Genomic DNA, 16,840 nt, shown 5'->3' on the forward strand with positions numbered 1-16,840 from the left:
GATTTAAAATTAAATGCTTGACCCATAATAATACTACGTGCAATGGCATATGCATGATTTTAAGCACTTTTCCTTCATGCAGAAATACAGGGACCTGAGACCTGAGTTCAGTGAGCTTACATTTTAACCAGATTGCTGATTTTAGGGCAGATGCCTCTGAGGAACATGTTGTTTGCTTTGTTTTCTGTCTGCCATATCATGACTAGAGCCCTGCAAGACACGTTAATTAGGGCCCAAGGGAGGCAAAAGGTGGTACATTTGCGGTAGCTGTATTGCTAAGGCAGGCATTTCATGTGGTCATACTTGCAGTGATTGCGTGTGACCTGCACTAAGTGCCTGAAGATATTCAGATACCATTTTGATATTGGACATTTCCAGGCACCTGATTCAAACTTAGCTGAGAAACCTTCTCTTTCCTGGTACGGAATCAGTGCCAGTTTCCTTCAGTGTTACTACCACAGCATTGAGCTTAGAGACATTCAGGTTTGACTTTATTTGCTGTATAAATAACAAGCTGCTTTAGAGTATTCATTATGACTACCCTTGATTCCGGAATCTGCTGCCTCAGTTTTTGAGATATAATCGTTGCTCTTTCAGGCATAATTTTAAGAGAAACTCCTGAGGCAAGTTGCTCGACAGCCACTAAAATAAGAGAAGAATGAGAGCTGTCGTCACGCTTTTGCTTGCTTCGAAAGGTTTGAGTATAGGGGAATTGCTGATGCTTTTATTGTGCTACTTGTCCTTTCAAATGATTTTTGAAGGTACCTGGAATTTGGTCATTTTTTTTTCTTTTACGTTAGTTACATTGTTTTTACATTAGAATGCTAAAGCTCTGCTAAAGTTGCATTTATCTTTATTTCTCATCTCACAATATTAATCAATTACCTCAATTTAATAGGACCACAAAATGCAGCGTATTCCAAAAGACATTTGTACAGCTTTGAACTGCCCAGAATCTCAACAGATCCCCTTATCTCACAGTTGCTGCAAAATCTGTAAAGGTAAGGTAATAGCAGGATGTGTGCATGCTGAGTGTAATTGTCCATTCCTATAGATTATATAGACTTTTTTCTGATCATTTTGAATAGGACACTCCTACACATGGTAAACAGGTAAACACTGTAGATCTTGAGAAGCTGAATAGATAACATCTGCATTGTGACATCTGAAAATTGTTTGTAAAATGTCTAATAGTGTACATTTTGTGAAACATGTTTATGTGTTTCATTCTAGCCAAAAATGGGTGAAAAGTCAAAGAAATTATATACATACTCAGTGATATTCTACGCTTCACCCAATCCAGTGTCAAAACAAAATGAGATTGGAGAAATGTCCATGTTTGCCAAAGTATCTCTTTCTGAGATACTTTGAGATGTCTGAGAACTTGGTGCTATATAGTTGTTCAAAGGCTGGAGTGACTAGTTTACCTGTTTGGGTTTATCGTCTGCATTTAGAAACAGAAGCTTTGGGGAACATTTCTGTATGCTGCGTACCTTTGTGTGTTACACCCAGACTGATCCTCACCAAAGGAGAGAGGTGCAGGAAGTGCTTTGTGTCTTGAGCCCACTCTTTTGATCTGGACTAATACTGTTATCTTCAAAGCTATGAGCAATTGCATCTTCAAGTGGCTACGTCTGTTTCTTCTGTAGCTAAATCAGATAAATTGGTACCTGGCATGAAAGAAGATGTTAGACTCTTCGGCTGATTTTAGGTATACTTCTGTGTGCAAACACAAAGGATATGATTAATGGCATCAAGCAGAGAGATAAGAAAGAAGAAAAGAACTTAAGAGAAGTTGATAGGTTTCAAAGTCTGTCACAGTAAAAACAGATTTTTTAAATGATAATTTTCTATAGACTCTTTAGTGGCTTAGAGAAAAGAATTCTGTGTTTCTTGTACCTGGTATAGCTAGAAAATTTTAATGTATGTCAGATGAGTGCTTTCTGAACATTTTTAATCCTTTCTGAACCAGGATACCTTGGCCTCTCATGAGCTATGGAGCTTATTCTTTAAACAGGAAGTTGCTGTATGCTATTATTCAGCAGCATGTATTTTGTTTATTAATACAGCTGATATGTAAGTGCTGAGAGTCTTTAGAATAATGAAAAATCAGTAAAAAAACCCCCACCCTTTCTGAATGACATGTATGTTCTTAGTTATTTAGTGCCAAAATCTGATAGAAACCAATCCAGGCCAAGAAATCCAGAAATAAGACTTTTGCTTTTGTCATTAACTCAGGCTTTGATGAGGAAGACAAAAAAAGGCAAAGAGTAGATGTGACCATGGACAGAGGTTGCTCTTGACACATACATTTCTGCTGTCATCAATGAGCACTGAAGATCCTCTGATGCTAGTAAAAGCTTATAAAGCTTTTTGATTCTTAATGTCCTATGTTAGATAACAGCACTGCGGTCGCTACGGTGAATTATAATATTTAAGTAACATTACCTAAGCGTATCTCTAGGTTACAGGGAGACAATGCACAGCAGGAAGAGAGAAAGGAGAACATCAGCCTCTCGTATCACAGTAGGTCTGTGATGTTTGCATCATGACCATATCACTGGGTCTCAGTACTAAAACATTCTGTTTCTCTTGTTTTGCTTGTTTGTGTTGCGTCACACTGTTCATGAGCTGCCCAAGTGCAAAACACCTCGTTGTCCTGACCTCCAAGCAGATTCTGCTGTTGTCTTTCTTGAAGTGCTCATTTAACTTCTGTGAAGTTAAAGGTAGAAGCTCTTTCATAGAAAAATATGAAGCAGAAACCAGGTGGAATGATAAAAATAATAAACTTTACTGCCAACAAATAGGTTATTATTTTGTAAGAGGCCTGTGTTGCAGCTTGATGCCCGCTTGCATTCTGGAGCTGTTGCTGTTACATCAGTCCTGGTCCCCTGAGCCTGACCACATTCCCCAGTTCTCCCGTGGGAGGTTTTGAGAGAAGAAAATAGTTACTGGAAAGCAACGGTGAAGTACTGCTGCTTGATAAATTCTAATGCTTCAGTTAAAGATGAAAACTTTAAACAAAAACAATTCTTGGGAAAACAATGAAGGAGACAAGCTCCACACCTTTATAGACAGATGTGGAAATTGTGGAAGCTGCAAGTCAGTTACTACAACTAGCTTGAATTCAGCATAAAAGAGGATGTTTTAATGGTGTTCAGCAACATAGCAGCATTAGATTACATGAGAGCAAACAGAAGGAATTTTAAAAAAACCTACTGAGTTGAAAGGTTCAACCTAAATTTTCCAGCCTGGAAAAGAACTTCAGAATTTTAAAAACCTGTAATTAAGGTGCAATGGAAAACAGTCATGCTCAGGAAAAAAGGAAAGGAAAAATAGGTAAATAGGAAATAGGGATGCCTAAAAGGTGAGATTTTAAAATTAAAGTTCTCTGAAATAGAAAGGATGATGCAATCGGGAAAGAGTATTCAGTCAGTGGAGCTTGAACAGATAAGGGGGAAGAGAAGAGCAAAACAAGTCAATGTTAATCAATGGCTTTTGGTTAAATGTGGAAGGATTTTATAAATACACCTGGGGACAAAAAAGTGCTAGGAAAAAAAGTAATACCTGTAGTAAATGAGCTACTGAGTGTGTAAGCTATTGAGCTCCTTTATAAATGTCCAAGAAAAAAAAAAAAAAAAAGACAATGAAGAAAAATATAAAATTAAGAAGTGTCCTGTAAAAGTACTTAACAATGACAAGGAGACAGTAAGGGGATTTAAGCAAGCCTCCTATCTAGCTGCCTTAGATCAATGCCATAACCTGAAATTCAATCAAAGACCGAAAGACAGTCTGTTCTTGTGGCCTTTACTACTCCTTTCATCAATTTCATGCTTGGTACAATTTCTTTTTCTATATCTCACGGACAATCAAAATGTATTCTTTGACCTAACTGAGGTATAGATAGGACTGTCTTTGACAGGGATGTTTTATACTCCCTGGATTCTTTTTAACCCTCAATCATATTTGCTTCTGTACAGGCCATGACTTTTGCACTGAAGGACATAATTGTATGGAGCATTCTGTCTGCCGAAACCTAGAAGACAGAGCTGTCTGTAGCTGCCGAGATGGCTTCCGAGCTCTTCGAGAGGACAGTGCCTACTGTGAAGGTAATACCTTGTATAGATGCTTAGCTCTTGCTGCTTAAATTAACTGTGGGATGAATGTATTGATTCATGGGTTGTCGAAGGGACAGACCTATTAAATGCAATGAATTAGATATGCAGCGTATTAATCAACTAAAATAATTATCTCTCCAGTTAAGTCCTTTAAAAAATACTTAAAAAATTTGTCAATGTTGAAGTGGCAAGTTAGTATGGCTGAGTTCTTCAATTAGAAACATGCTTCCATAGGAAAGTTTTCCTTTGTTTTTCATGGTATTCAGATATTCAGGGAACCTAAAAGTCAACCATTTGAATAGCGCATTAGTAAAACTGCCTGTTCCCATTCTCTCTCCCCAGGAAGTAAGTAAATGCTATAGTCTAGATATTAGTATTGTTAATCATACTGAGTAATGATTTATTATTTGAGCTGCTCTTTTGGTATCAGGGAGCAACAAGTTACTTAATTGGAAGAGAAGCCTCTGTAATTTGTGCCTTCGCAATCTGGCGTAATCCTGTGAAAAACCCCATCTCGACTGTAGCAGTGAGAGCCAAAGTCCTCTGCACAATCTCTTAGCTTTTGTTCTAACTGTTACTCTTCCTCATAAAAACAGTGATTCTGCAAACACATAATACTTGTGTACTATCAGGCAATTCTTACAATAAAGCTTAGGTGTTGGAGCAGGATGGCCTTTGACTAATAAGCAGTTTGGTTCAGATTTAGCCTGCTAAATTGAAAGTCAAGCATCTATGAGTAGTCTAAGGTACTCTATAGTTCCACCTAATGACTGGATTGTTCTCTGGCGATGCACAACTAAATGGGATGAATCAAGGGCTTTTAAAACTGTTGCTTTGGCTGAACTTTGCAAAAGTTAATGCTTACAGCTTACTTGAGTTAGTAGCTGCATTAACATCAGTGAGAATGCTCATCTGTAGATGTAGAATTGAGAATTTTTCACTGTTGTCATGAAAGGAGCATATAATTCAGCTTTGCAGACCTATGCTTATTGTTTATGGTAAGCCTTCTGACAGAAACCTATTTTGAAAAGTAGAACTAAAAATCATGCAGAAACATGTCCCAGCGGGCATCTGACATCAGGACCTGCTATATAGCTTGTTCTGTTCTGCAGCATCAGCCGCTTTTTATCCCATAGTCCCTGGAGACTATGCCAAGGCATAGGCTGCAGAGCTGCATTTCTGGGAACTCATCAGCCATTTCCTATTTGAGGGGATCACTGGAGCAGTGGACTTACGGAGAAATCACGTGCTTTAAGGAGTTTTTTTTTTCTGCGGCTCTGTTGTTACTCTGCTAAATGAAAGCAGAAAAACAAGTTACACTTTCTCAGTGATCTCCACATCACTCAAATTAGCGTTTGTTGCTCTGTGTGGAATTTGCCAGGCATGTCAAAAATGAAAAACAAAAGAAGCTTTTTGATCAGCATTGGTGATGAAATGTTTAGATGAGGACACAGTAGATTCTCATATGTGAGACTGATGTATTCATATTATAAATGGATTTACCGGTTTGTGCAGTACCTGAATTCAGTATGATGATTTTTTGAGCCCGATTGCTTCTGTATGGGCAAATTACGTTGTTTCTTGGTGGTAATTATCAATCTACTTAAGTGCTTTCAAAAAACTTGCATAAGTGAATAAAAGGTTTGAACACATTATTTACATAACAATCATAATTTTACATGTTACTGTGTTTGGATGCATTAAATTATCTCTTAAAAATGTGTATGATTTATCACCTGATCCAGGACCACTTGCTCACATTGAAGATAGCGGGAGTAAGTTCCATTAGGAAGATGTGCCCACATGAGCAAAGCTCATGAGATTGGGTCCCTGCCAGATAAGGCTCTTCCAGCCACAGGCAATGTTAACTCAGCAGGCAAAACAGTCTATCTTTGCTGCTGGTTATGTACTGTAGCTGCAGTGTAGGCTCCACACTTGAACTATGCATACTTGGTACATGGGTCCAGACCTGGCCTTGGCTGGCTGTCCCTGACTGAGTGTGCAGGTCATATGCTAGAAGGAGGGGAAATAAGTTTACGCATGGAAACTTTAGGATTGTTTTTGTGGAAGAGGAGGGGAAGGGAACTGAAATACCCATGTTTCTTCGGAGTTGGGCGTTTAGTATTATATCCCTTTTTCTAGCCCAAATGCCTCTTTGAGTGCTGAGTTTTTTATTTCTGGAAAGACTCTCTTGCCTTAATATTAAACAAAGTAACAGCAAAGGGCACAATAGCAATAGTATAATACCAAGTCTTTTCAGAGTCCTGTTCTTCATCTTGAAAGGCTGAAATGGTCCCAACCTCCCTTTCTCAGCATGTACCGTTTCTTCACTGTGCCATTATTATGGCTTTAATTATGAGCAATGCCAAGTGTAGAAATGTCTAGTTAACACAAAACCTCAGAGAATGCTTTTCGTATTGGCTGCTCATGGGTATGATTGCTGTTTCTACGTTTGCACTTCACTAAAGTTCAAATATACTGCAAAATTGGATGTCATTGATTCTGTGTTAGAGCCAAACCACTAAATACAATCCTGATTTGTGCCTTAGCACTGTCAAAATTCAAAGAATAAACAGAAGTAATGATGCTCCCATTGGCAGAACTTCTCCTTAAGGTAGAAGAAAAATAAAAATACTCAAAGCTGGTTTCAGTGTAGGTCTGGAAAAGTTGCATAAATTTAATCTGAATAATGGAAGTGTTTGGCTTCTGTCCTAGAAAGAACTGGTGCTTTTCCAAAGTTATGTGATGTCTCTAGATACTGTTATGGTGGATACCTTTCTGTTTTATAATAATATTTGTTAATATTTATGTCACATTTACCTTTCCCTTGAAGGACTCTTTAAAGCAATGCTTACAGTTGGGATTTCTTCATTTACATGCTTTAAGCTTTATTCAAGTACTCTGAAATCTATTTTCTGCCTCAGGTTATTATGCAGTTTGAGATACCTTGTGGGCAGGTTGGGTATGAATTATGCTGTGCTGCCCAGGTGAAGGTGCTTCTGAATATAGTATCCTTGGTGTTTAGCCCACCTAACATCAGCATTTTACAAAACCAGTTGTTCTCATGAAGTCTAATTCGTTTTTTCCCAAAGCAACAACCTGCAGTGCTCTCAAAATGATGATAGCCCTCAGGGATCTATTTAAAATAGTGTTCAATGCCTACTACATTTGTGGAGGTGGAGTTACGCTGATAAAATTTTTAAGGATAAAATTTGTGACTCTCGGCTATCAAGATAATCTGATGCATGTAGAGGAGCGAAATATACCCATATTTCAAATAAGATGGGTTTGCAAATAGTCTGCTGGTGGCCTCTTTAGGTGTTCTTCTCGGATCCTTGAACCTAAGCCATTTTCATGCACCATGTCTGCGCTTTTGGCGGTCCTCAAAAGATGAGTTTGGGGACAAGGTGTTACTTCCACCCTTTGGAGACTGCAGTTGGAAGGATTGCCTGAGTCTGATTTTCTCATTTAATAATACCACCTAACTATCTCTGTGCAAAATCTGATTTCACTTCAGAATTCTTGCCAAGGATTGCTGATTAGAGAGGAGAGTCAAGAAAGAAGACAGGAGAATGCAGTAATCTTTTGTAAGCACCAGGACTGCACAAGATTGGAGAAAAACAGGTTATTTGCTTTTATCAAGAGGATTTTGCTTGATGCAGAGGCTGTTTTATATCATGTACTGATTTTGGCCGTGATGGAGTTAATTTTCTTTGTAGCAGCCTGTATGGTGCTTTGTTTTAGATTCCTGACTAGAACAGTGTTGCTAACACAGGGATGTTTTAGCTATTGCTGAACAGTGCTTGCACCGTGTGAAGGCCATCTCTGTTTCTCACCTATCCTGCAGTGAGTAGGCTGGGGACGGGCAAGTGATTGGAAGGGGACACAGCTGGGACAGCTGAGCCCAACTCAACAAAGGGATATTTCAGACCATACAATGTTTTCCTCATCAGTAAAAATGGGGTTACTCTTTCTAAGGTGGCTGTTGCGTGAAGACTGGTTGGGCATCAGTCTGCTGGTAAGAGCTGGAGAGTGATTGCTTTTGAATCACTTTTTCCCCCTTTTATTCCCTTCACTTATCAAACAGTCATTATCTCACCTCATGATTTTTTTCTTACTTTCTCTCCCCCATCCTACTGGAGAGGGGAGCAAGCAAACAGCTGGTAGGTGCTGAATTGCTGACCAGGGTCAACGCTTCACACATCACAAATTTACCTTATGGGTATGTGGACCAGAATGTTTATTTTCTGATATTTGGGAATATCAGAACACAGTATAAGTACACAACCTAGCTGAATTATCTCAACAGTTTCAGATCATTTAATATTATTTAACAAATTTTTGTGTAACCATTTTCCATTTTTATTCTAATTAATCCTTCTTCCTCAGTAACTATCCTAGTTTCTCTGCTGTTGCCATGTTTGTCCCGGTTTCAAGTGTAGCAGCTGAAGTGAGACCAAAGACTATGAGATTTTTGTCTACATTTGAGAATTAAATCAGCTTTACTGATGATTGTCCTTCCATGGGATAAAGTCTTCAGTTTAGAAATCTGCTTTTGAATAAGCTGTCTTGATTTGGGTCATTGTCAGTGGAGGGAAGTAAGTAGTCTTATAAGATGAATTGTCTCTTTCCAGAGTAGATGTCTGAAGTGTGTCGGAAGCACCACTTGGTTAGACCTCATCAGGTTTACTTTAGCTCAAAGTTGTATGTTGTCATTCTGCTATGAAAGATTTACTAATTTATCCCTGTGTTTAGGTGAAATTACTAAAGCATTATTCAACCCTCTTCAACAACAAAAACATTACATTTCTTCACTTACCTAATTATTACAATCTGTTAATCTTACTGTTAATCTTGTTTTTAACTACTGGATTACAAAAATCAAGTATATTTTCAGAAGGAGCCTGATTTCTATAGATTGCAGTGAAGACTTACCTTACAAAAGATAAAAATTAATAATAAAATTTCAGTAGAATACATGTTGCATCATATTGGCCAAGTACAGTAATCAACAACGTATTTTTTCTTTAAGTATGATAGTGAGAAGAGTGTAAAATTGAGATCTCTGTAATGGAGATAAACCCCAGAGTTTTAAAATACATTATATTAAGTCCTCTGGGTCATTAATAACCAGTACTATTTGCTAGCTTTGCTGTCTTCGTGATATGCATCATATCTTTTGGGTGAGAGTCCTACTCAGGAGCTCTGAAGTACTGTCAGTTCTGTGAAATTGTGAAGGTTACCCAAGCTTCTCTCTTCATACATAAATTGTTTTCTGTAAGTGAAATGAGGCAATAGTATCACTTATACCTAAGAAATAAAGATTTCCATCTCCATCAGCTGGCAGTGTTTGAGTCATTACCTTGTCATCTTGAGTTGGGCTGGAAAACTAATCAAGCAGAAGGATAAACTTTTGCTCTAGGAGGGCAGAATGTTATTTTTCCCAAATCGCTATTAAAAAGTAATTAAACATTATTAATATTAAAATTAAACATGAATATTCAACAGTATTACTAAATTATAAATTATTAATATTTATTCTTAGCAAAGGCAGTAAGAGTCAACTTATTTCCATCATTATGTTACTGAGAAACCTAAATATGAAGAATTATCAGGCCAGTTCTAATGTATCAATGTGTCAGAGTGGGCCAAATCCTTCTTGTCTGCCATGACTCTTATTCAGGAAAATAATAAAGCACGTTCCTAACTCTGAAAAGTAGTGTACAAGTAGTATCCCTGACACCAGTTCATAAAGCGTGGTGCATACTGGGGTATAGATAGTCCCACCACCTGTAGCAGTGGTATAGTTTGTTCATGTACAATTGCAGGATGTGATTCAGTGTTACTTGATTTTTATTACTTTCACAGGAAGTATGTTCAGATGGATTCTATCATCCACCTATGGCCAGGACTGAGTGATGTTACTACTATAAAAAAATAGCTGAAACTATTTATAAAAGGGAGTCTAATGGAAAATCTTTCAAACTCCTCTGCGCTACCAGTGCCTGTTAAGGAGATGCTTTATTGTACTGAGAGCAGCCCTTTCCACCAGCAATAAAAGCATATGTTGCGTTTTGGTTTTAAATGAGAAATTAAGGTGAAACTTTTCATACAAATTGCTTAAATCTGCAACCTCAAAGCAAAAGACAAAAGAAACTAAAGCCTTAATTTCATTCTTGTTTTCTTTTCTCTCCAATTTTCACTAGTAGCTGGGAAGTCTCTACTGAAAGAGTTAGATGTGTCACTGTGCTGAAAAGTAACCACAGCCAGTTGGTTGGTTTTCTTTTGTAACTTTCAAAACCTCAGGCCAAAATTGTGACAGGTCTTAACAAATATGTAGAGGCTGTATCCCCAAGAGCTGTAACAAAGACACAGAAATGCTCAGCATTAGAGTGCAGAGCAATAGCAGCCACAGTGATTATATCTGTTGTGGTACTTTAACTAGTGTGGCATCATTTGAGGGACAGCTGATATTGTCACATATTTCTGCAGAACAGGCAGTAATCTACTGGATAGCTTGTGGGAATATGCTACATCCTGTAGACCTTACGCAAACTCTAAATACAGTCTAACCCAACCACAGGGGCTTTACTACAGCTTACAGGTACTGTCCTGTTATGTGTGCATGTCTTCTGACAAGGAATTTTAAAGTACACACATGCAGTACAATCTGTGCCGGCTCTTCCTGAGAAGAATCTGATATATATTTTTGTAGTTTCTGTATAAAAATATTAATGCTCCTTATTCCACTTTTAAAGTAGGTGAAAACAAAAACACTAACAGTGGCAAGTATTTCTAAATTCTTGACGTTCACTGTTCAAAATGATGAAAAGCTACCATACTTTAAAAAAAGAAATAAAAAGGTGATTTTGCAATTCAAATTTGAAGACCTATTTCTAACCGAATGCAGTGCTGAAGGAGGGTGGATCATGAACTGGACTCTCAGTAAGCTGTTCTGACTTTTGGAATTCACTAATTACTCATATACAACATCCTTTTTATTCTCAGTATGCAGCTATATCAGACTAGTTGTTTGGTGCCTAAGGAAAGGCCCCATGAGATGCTTTCATATCTGACAGATAACTATATATAATTACGTGTTTTATCATGTATACACTACCATATGAATTAATTATAAGATATTAAATAGTAAGAAGATGCAGTTTGCCAAGTAAAAACATTATGTGATGGCAGGCAATATTTGTTTTCAAAAATTTCCTGTGCGATATCTATCTATCTATCTATCTATCTATCTATCTATCTATCTATCTATCTATCTAAAACTACATAATATATGTGGAGTCCAGTGATGTTTTCATGAGGCTGAGATAAGATTTCATTTTCTTCTAAGACTCTCACTTGCACAGGTAACTGTTGAACAGTATCGCCTACTGCATGTTTAACAAGGGCAGTTTTATCTCAACAGTCTGTCTCCCGAGAACTAGGGAAAGTTGAAATAAAGATAACTCTTTCTACTCTTAAAAATGATATTTTTGAAATGCTTAATGTTGTATAGTGTTCTTTGAAAGCTATATAGAGCTTCTGTCAAGTAATGCAGACCTTGAGTGACTTTGCTTTTATTTAAGTCCTATTTATTTTTGTCCTAATAGCCTCCTCTTAGGTTGCAGGAGATGCACAGAGAAATCATGAACTTAAGCAAAGATTAGAGATTTAAAATAATATGAAGGGAAAAGCACCAAGATGTGTACAATGTGTGTATGTGTTACCAATGCAGTTTAGTTATGGGCCAGGAAAGAACATGCCTTGTGTGAAGATCCAATAATTAGAATTTATTTTTAGTCTAATCGATGCTTTAGAAGTCTAGTCAAGATATAACAACTGCTTATTAGTTCAATTACAGCAGTGCTAACATTTATAATCCAACTCACCCAGTTTCTCTTAAGGTCCATTAATAATTCAATAAAAATCAATAGACCTAAGTAGCTGCCCATTTCTTCTTTACCCTCCCTATGCATTGCTACAGTGAGTTGTTAGTGGCCCAGGTTCTTTGCTGGGAGCAGCATGGTGGGGATGATGGAAGGTTATTTTGTTTTTTCTCCTTGGTCTTTGTGTATGCTTGAGGTTATTTTTGTAACTCAGTACATGGGGTATGTTGTAGCTGGTTCACGAGGTTAGTTATATTTTGATTCCTTAGGTTTTACTGCTTTTCTCTTTTGAGGGAGGAGAGACACATAACTGCAGAAAGGTAGACAAAAATAAAAATATAAAAACCCAAGAACAAAAAACCCGGTTTCAGAGGTAGATCATATACACATGACCACTTGGTAATTTTTCTGTTGGGGCTAGGCCTTTTAGTGGCTATTGGTAACACAGAAGGCACAGGGCTATATATATTTAAGGAGAAGAAAAATCAAAGATTATAGAGGGTATGAGTGATGACAGCTATGATGGTGCAGTCAGCTGGAATAAGTAACATGGGACATTGTGATAAAATACACAATTTTGATTGAAGTTGATGGAATCCTTTGTGGAATATGTCAGTTGGAAAAACTGCTGCACTGGATTTGGTAGAGGAAAGCAAAACAAAATTACAGTGATTGGTTTGTGACTGACTGGAGAAACAGTAGCAGTTAAACCAAAGGCTTCCCTGGTGATCAACAAACTGGAAGTAGTAGTGCAAGGAGAAGGAGCAAGGGCTGTGCCAGAGCCCCAAGACACTTCATCCTCAGAGAGTGAGTAAAGGTATACGCAAGAAGGGTGTGGAAACCAAAGTATGTGAGATAATGAAACCAGGTTGTAGCTGAAAGTGAAGGGAGCCTGGAGATAATATGAGCTCAGAAATATGGTCAGAAAGTGGAAGAGACTGTATTTAAGAGCATTTTTATTGGAGCAATGGGCTGGGAAGTTTTAATATACTAATCACTTGAGCAATTGGGAAGGAAGAGTTTGAGGATGAGTTAGTGTGTTTGGTGGTGAAAGGAAAAAAACCAATACTTTCACAGATGGATAGGCTGGTGTAAGCTTGCTTCAAAGTTACGGTCTGTCCTTTTTCTATTAAGGAGGAGGAGCTGGTGAGGGGATGGGTTGAAGACAGGAGGAGAGACAAAGTGACTAAGATCTGGAGACAGGACTAAACTTAGGTAGAAAGTGAGGGAGGGAGGAAAACAGCAGAGAAGCTTGATGTCAGAGGGAGAAAGTGCAAAAAGAAGAGGTATTATTGGTGGAGGCAATTCAGAGAGAAAGAAGAATGGATAGAACCTTTTTTCCTTTGTGACCCTGTCCAAGATGCAGGACAGGTTGTGTTGGTTTTAAATCCACATTTACCTTTCTCAGTGGTATTTGTTGCTGTGATTGATCACTGTTCATTCTCTTTCATAGTCCCTTAATTGGTGAGTAACATCTGCTGATCTTGTGATGCCCTTTTTCTAGGTCAGGGACCAGATGAGAAAGTCTCAGCCTTTCCCAGCTTATCTATTTCTGTATGAGTCAGTTCAGTAGTGATAAAAGTAAGGGGCTGAAGGCCCTTTATGGTGACCATCATTACTGGCATCCATCCTTGGGATTCTCAGCAGAGAGGTCCAAGATTCACAGGAATGGTGGGTAAATGATATCCTTGCTCTTAGCAGCGGAGCCCTTGGGTCAGGATGGAGATTTGCTGATGAAGTTATGTGGGAGAGGTGAAAAAGCATTAGCTTCTTCAGCAGGTAAATGTGGGGCTTCATATTTATGGGTTGTGAAGACAGAACCTTTCATTAACACAAAAAAAAAGGGTGGTTTTTTTTGTTTTGGTTTTAATTTGTAGGTCTAATCTAATCTGATCTTGTGTTCAGGGTAATTTTTTGATGCACATGAAATAAATTCTTATAAATCTTTTTATGTTCCTGTTTGCTCTCTTTCTAGGTACATAATATTATTTGTTGCAAAAATCCTGCAAAAGCATCTCCCTGCTCACTATATGCCTCTGTAAGTGTGACCAGGGGATCACTGATGCTAGATACCATCGAGTTTTAAAGGAAATAGCTGGAGGCAGGACACTATCCATAAAGGATCCGCAGTTCTGGAAATAGCCTCTCCTCTTTACATCCTGGATTTACTGACTTAGTACCAGACTCATTTGTTCTGGCAGGCTTTTGTGGTGGACAAAAGCAATGATGAATAGTGAGGCCGAAGGAGACACTTTGTTCGTTAGTGCGAGTCTTTGGTCAACAGTGAATTATAGATTGCAGGTCAAATGCTCTTCTTATTAATGGAATTGTAAAACACAACTGGGAGTTTCACTCTGGGGAAGCAAACTCATTAGGGTGCAGGAGGAAGGGATACAGGGAAACTTTTCCTGGGTTATATATTTTGCATAAATTTTGTTTTAGTGCTTGGGGAGATAAAGAAAAGCGGTTTTGGTTTTTTTTGTTTGTTTGTTTGTTTGTTTTGATGTTTTTACAAGTATAAATAAGTCATTGAAGTGCAGATTCCAAACACTTTTGCACTAACCAGTTTTCCCAGAGATGCCTCTTTTTTCTGTTCCATTGGGAATAGAGCAGGTTGATGATCTCCATGACTACATTGTTGTCAGTACATCACAGCTGGTGGCTCAGTATCACATCACAGACTTCAAGCACACAAGTCTTTATTGTTGTGTGTGTAGAGCCATTGGAGTGGTGCATTCATCCTATTGAACTGACTTCAGCATCTTACTGGCTGAACAGTAAGACATTAATGTACATTAATATGCTAACTAGGCTTTTTGTAAAGGGGAAATTAAGATAAATGTTGTAGGCTTTCTTAGATATTGAAATGCATCAGGTTTTCTGTTGTACTTAGTACATTTGTATCTGAAGGTGAATAAAATGCTACACCCATGTTTTGACCAGTAAGGAAGATGAAAAGGCTTTTATTTTGGTAACTTTGAAAAAGAACAGATGTTGGACTCTTTCCCTGCCCTAGTTCAGTCTTCCTTGTTCTGTAATACCTTAATCTAATGTATACGAAGCTTACATATGGAGTGCTATAAAGGGGGAATGGAATCGCATGGTTTTAGTGTGGTCAGTCTTTGAGTAACTAGTTGTCATTTTACCCTTTTTCTATTAATTATCTTTTACATCCAGTGGTGATGTAATTTAGTGCTAAAGTTGCAAACTGTTTCTAAAAGCAGCTTATTACAAGCTGTGCACCCATGGTGTAGAGCAACGGAGTTTTGACACTTGATTAGGGTCTTTAGGTGCCAGCGTAATACAATAATGTGATAGTAGCAATAATAATAACTTTAATTCCTTTGCATTCTGAATAGGTTTTCTAGAGAGCTGGGTGGAAAAGAGTTTTGTTTTTCAGTGACCGTTTAAAAAATGTGGATATTATCTTTGCAAATCAGTTCGAAAAAAAAAAATCAGATTTGTTCAAATAAAACATTTCAAAGTTAACCTGAGCAGTTGTGAGTTGGGTTTTTTTTTGTTTTGTTTTGTCCCAATTGAACAAGCAAGGTTTTGAAATAAAGGCAATTATAAATAAAACATTTGCAAAGCCTCAATATGTGGAATGTTGGCAAAATGAAAGCTTTTATTTAGAACACTTCTAAATTAGAAGGTTTGAATCAAAGTAGCTCTGGCTTTAAGTTTTTCACTGCAAAATGAAAACCATTAGCATGTTGGGTCTCCTGTGGCTATTTACCTACCAAAGCAATAATTAATATAGTTTTCAGAAAGTTCTATTTAATGCTTTTGAGGCTTTGGATCTGTAAGTAGAATTTTCTGAGGGTGCCAAAGGCAGCTCCTAGGCAGTCTCTTGATTCCAAGAACGTTACTTGAAGATTGATGTTGTTCTTTAAATACAAATCAACACTATTAATTTAATACAGAGTTGTGAACTGGAATTATGAAAGACACAAGTTGCATCATTTGTGGTAGTAGCTGGGACATATGTTGTAACTGTTAACTGGTTTTGTGAACTGCATATTTAAGTTTCTGCAGAACATCTGTACGTCAGATCCGTTCCATTTTCCACTTTCTGTGCTCAACCAGCTGCTTCTGTGGTAGTCTTGTGATAGCTTCACTTCTTTTTTTGCTTTCTCAGATGACTTTCACAAAATGTGTTTTGAGCCTTAGTATGCTTACTGTGCTCACTGTAAATATACATTTATTTGTGTATGTGTGTATGTGCATGAAAATTACAAAATCAGCTTTTCTAAACCAACACCCTAATAGAACTATGATTCTTTGACGCCTGCAGAGCTTACGGGGGAAGGCAGGGAAGGAAACCAGCCGAAGTATATTGGCTATGAAACTGTTAGGAACTGAATTTGTGCAAAACAGACTGGGCTCACCACCCTGAGCATTTGCAGTGGACAGCTTCATGGTTTGTAGCCAACCGCCCCCAGCTTTTCCAGCAGAATCCAGCAGAACAGTTGCACTGAACAGAGAGACTAGGAAAAACAGAAGTTTTTTTCAAAACTGAATGAAATTAGGAAATTACTACAGAATTGCTAATATTCAGTGTGTCACGTTGTTTTGTGCTGGAAGGCAAATTTTCTTCTGGGAATGTAAAGGGGGAAAAAAAAGGCAGGCAAAGAGTGCAGTTGGTAAGTAAGTAGCTGTTGATTTAAAGACACTGGGAAGAGGAAGTTTTGGGAGGTAAGTATACAACCTGAACAGAAGTACAGAAGTTAATGCTAGTGTTATTTAGCATCACAGCATTAAGAAGTCCACCCCGATTTGAGTATATATATCCAGTCTGTCATTTTGAACTATCATCAGACTCTGGAACACAACACT

At 37.8% G+C, this 16,840-nt stretch overlaps 1 protein-coding gene across 1 annotated transcript in view; it reads left to right on the plus strand.

Moving 5' to 3' along the window:
* NELL2 (neural EGFL like 2) overlaps positions 1–16,840 on the plus strand; it is a gene marked incomplete at its 5' end in the record, with an annotated part of 130,812 nt that overhangs the window by 43,236 nt on the left and 70,736 nt on the right. The window contains 2 exons of the mRNA XM_026865859.1: positions 899–1,001; positions 3,981–4,109. Of these exons, the coding sequence (XP_026721660.1) occupies positions 899–1,001; positions 3,981–4,109 (232 nt within the window). The remainder of the gene's footprint in view (positions 1–898; positions 1,002–3,980; positions 4,110–16,840) is intronic.

The sequence above is a fragment of the Athene cunicularia genome (genome assembly GCF_003259725.1).
Source record: "Athene cunicularia isolate RWA chromosome 1 unlocalized genomic scaffold, athCun1 chr1_part2, whole genome shotgun sequence".
NCBI lineage: Eukaryota > Metazoa > Chordata > Aves > Strigiformes > Strigidae > Athene > Athene cunicularia.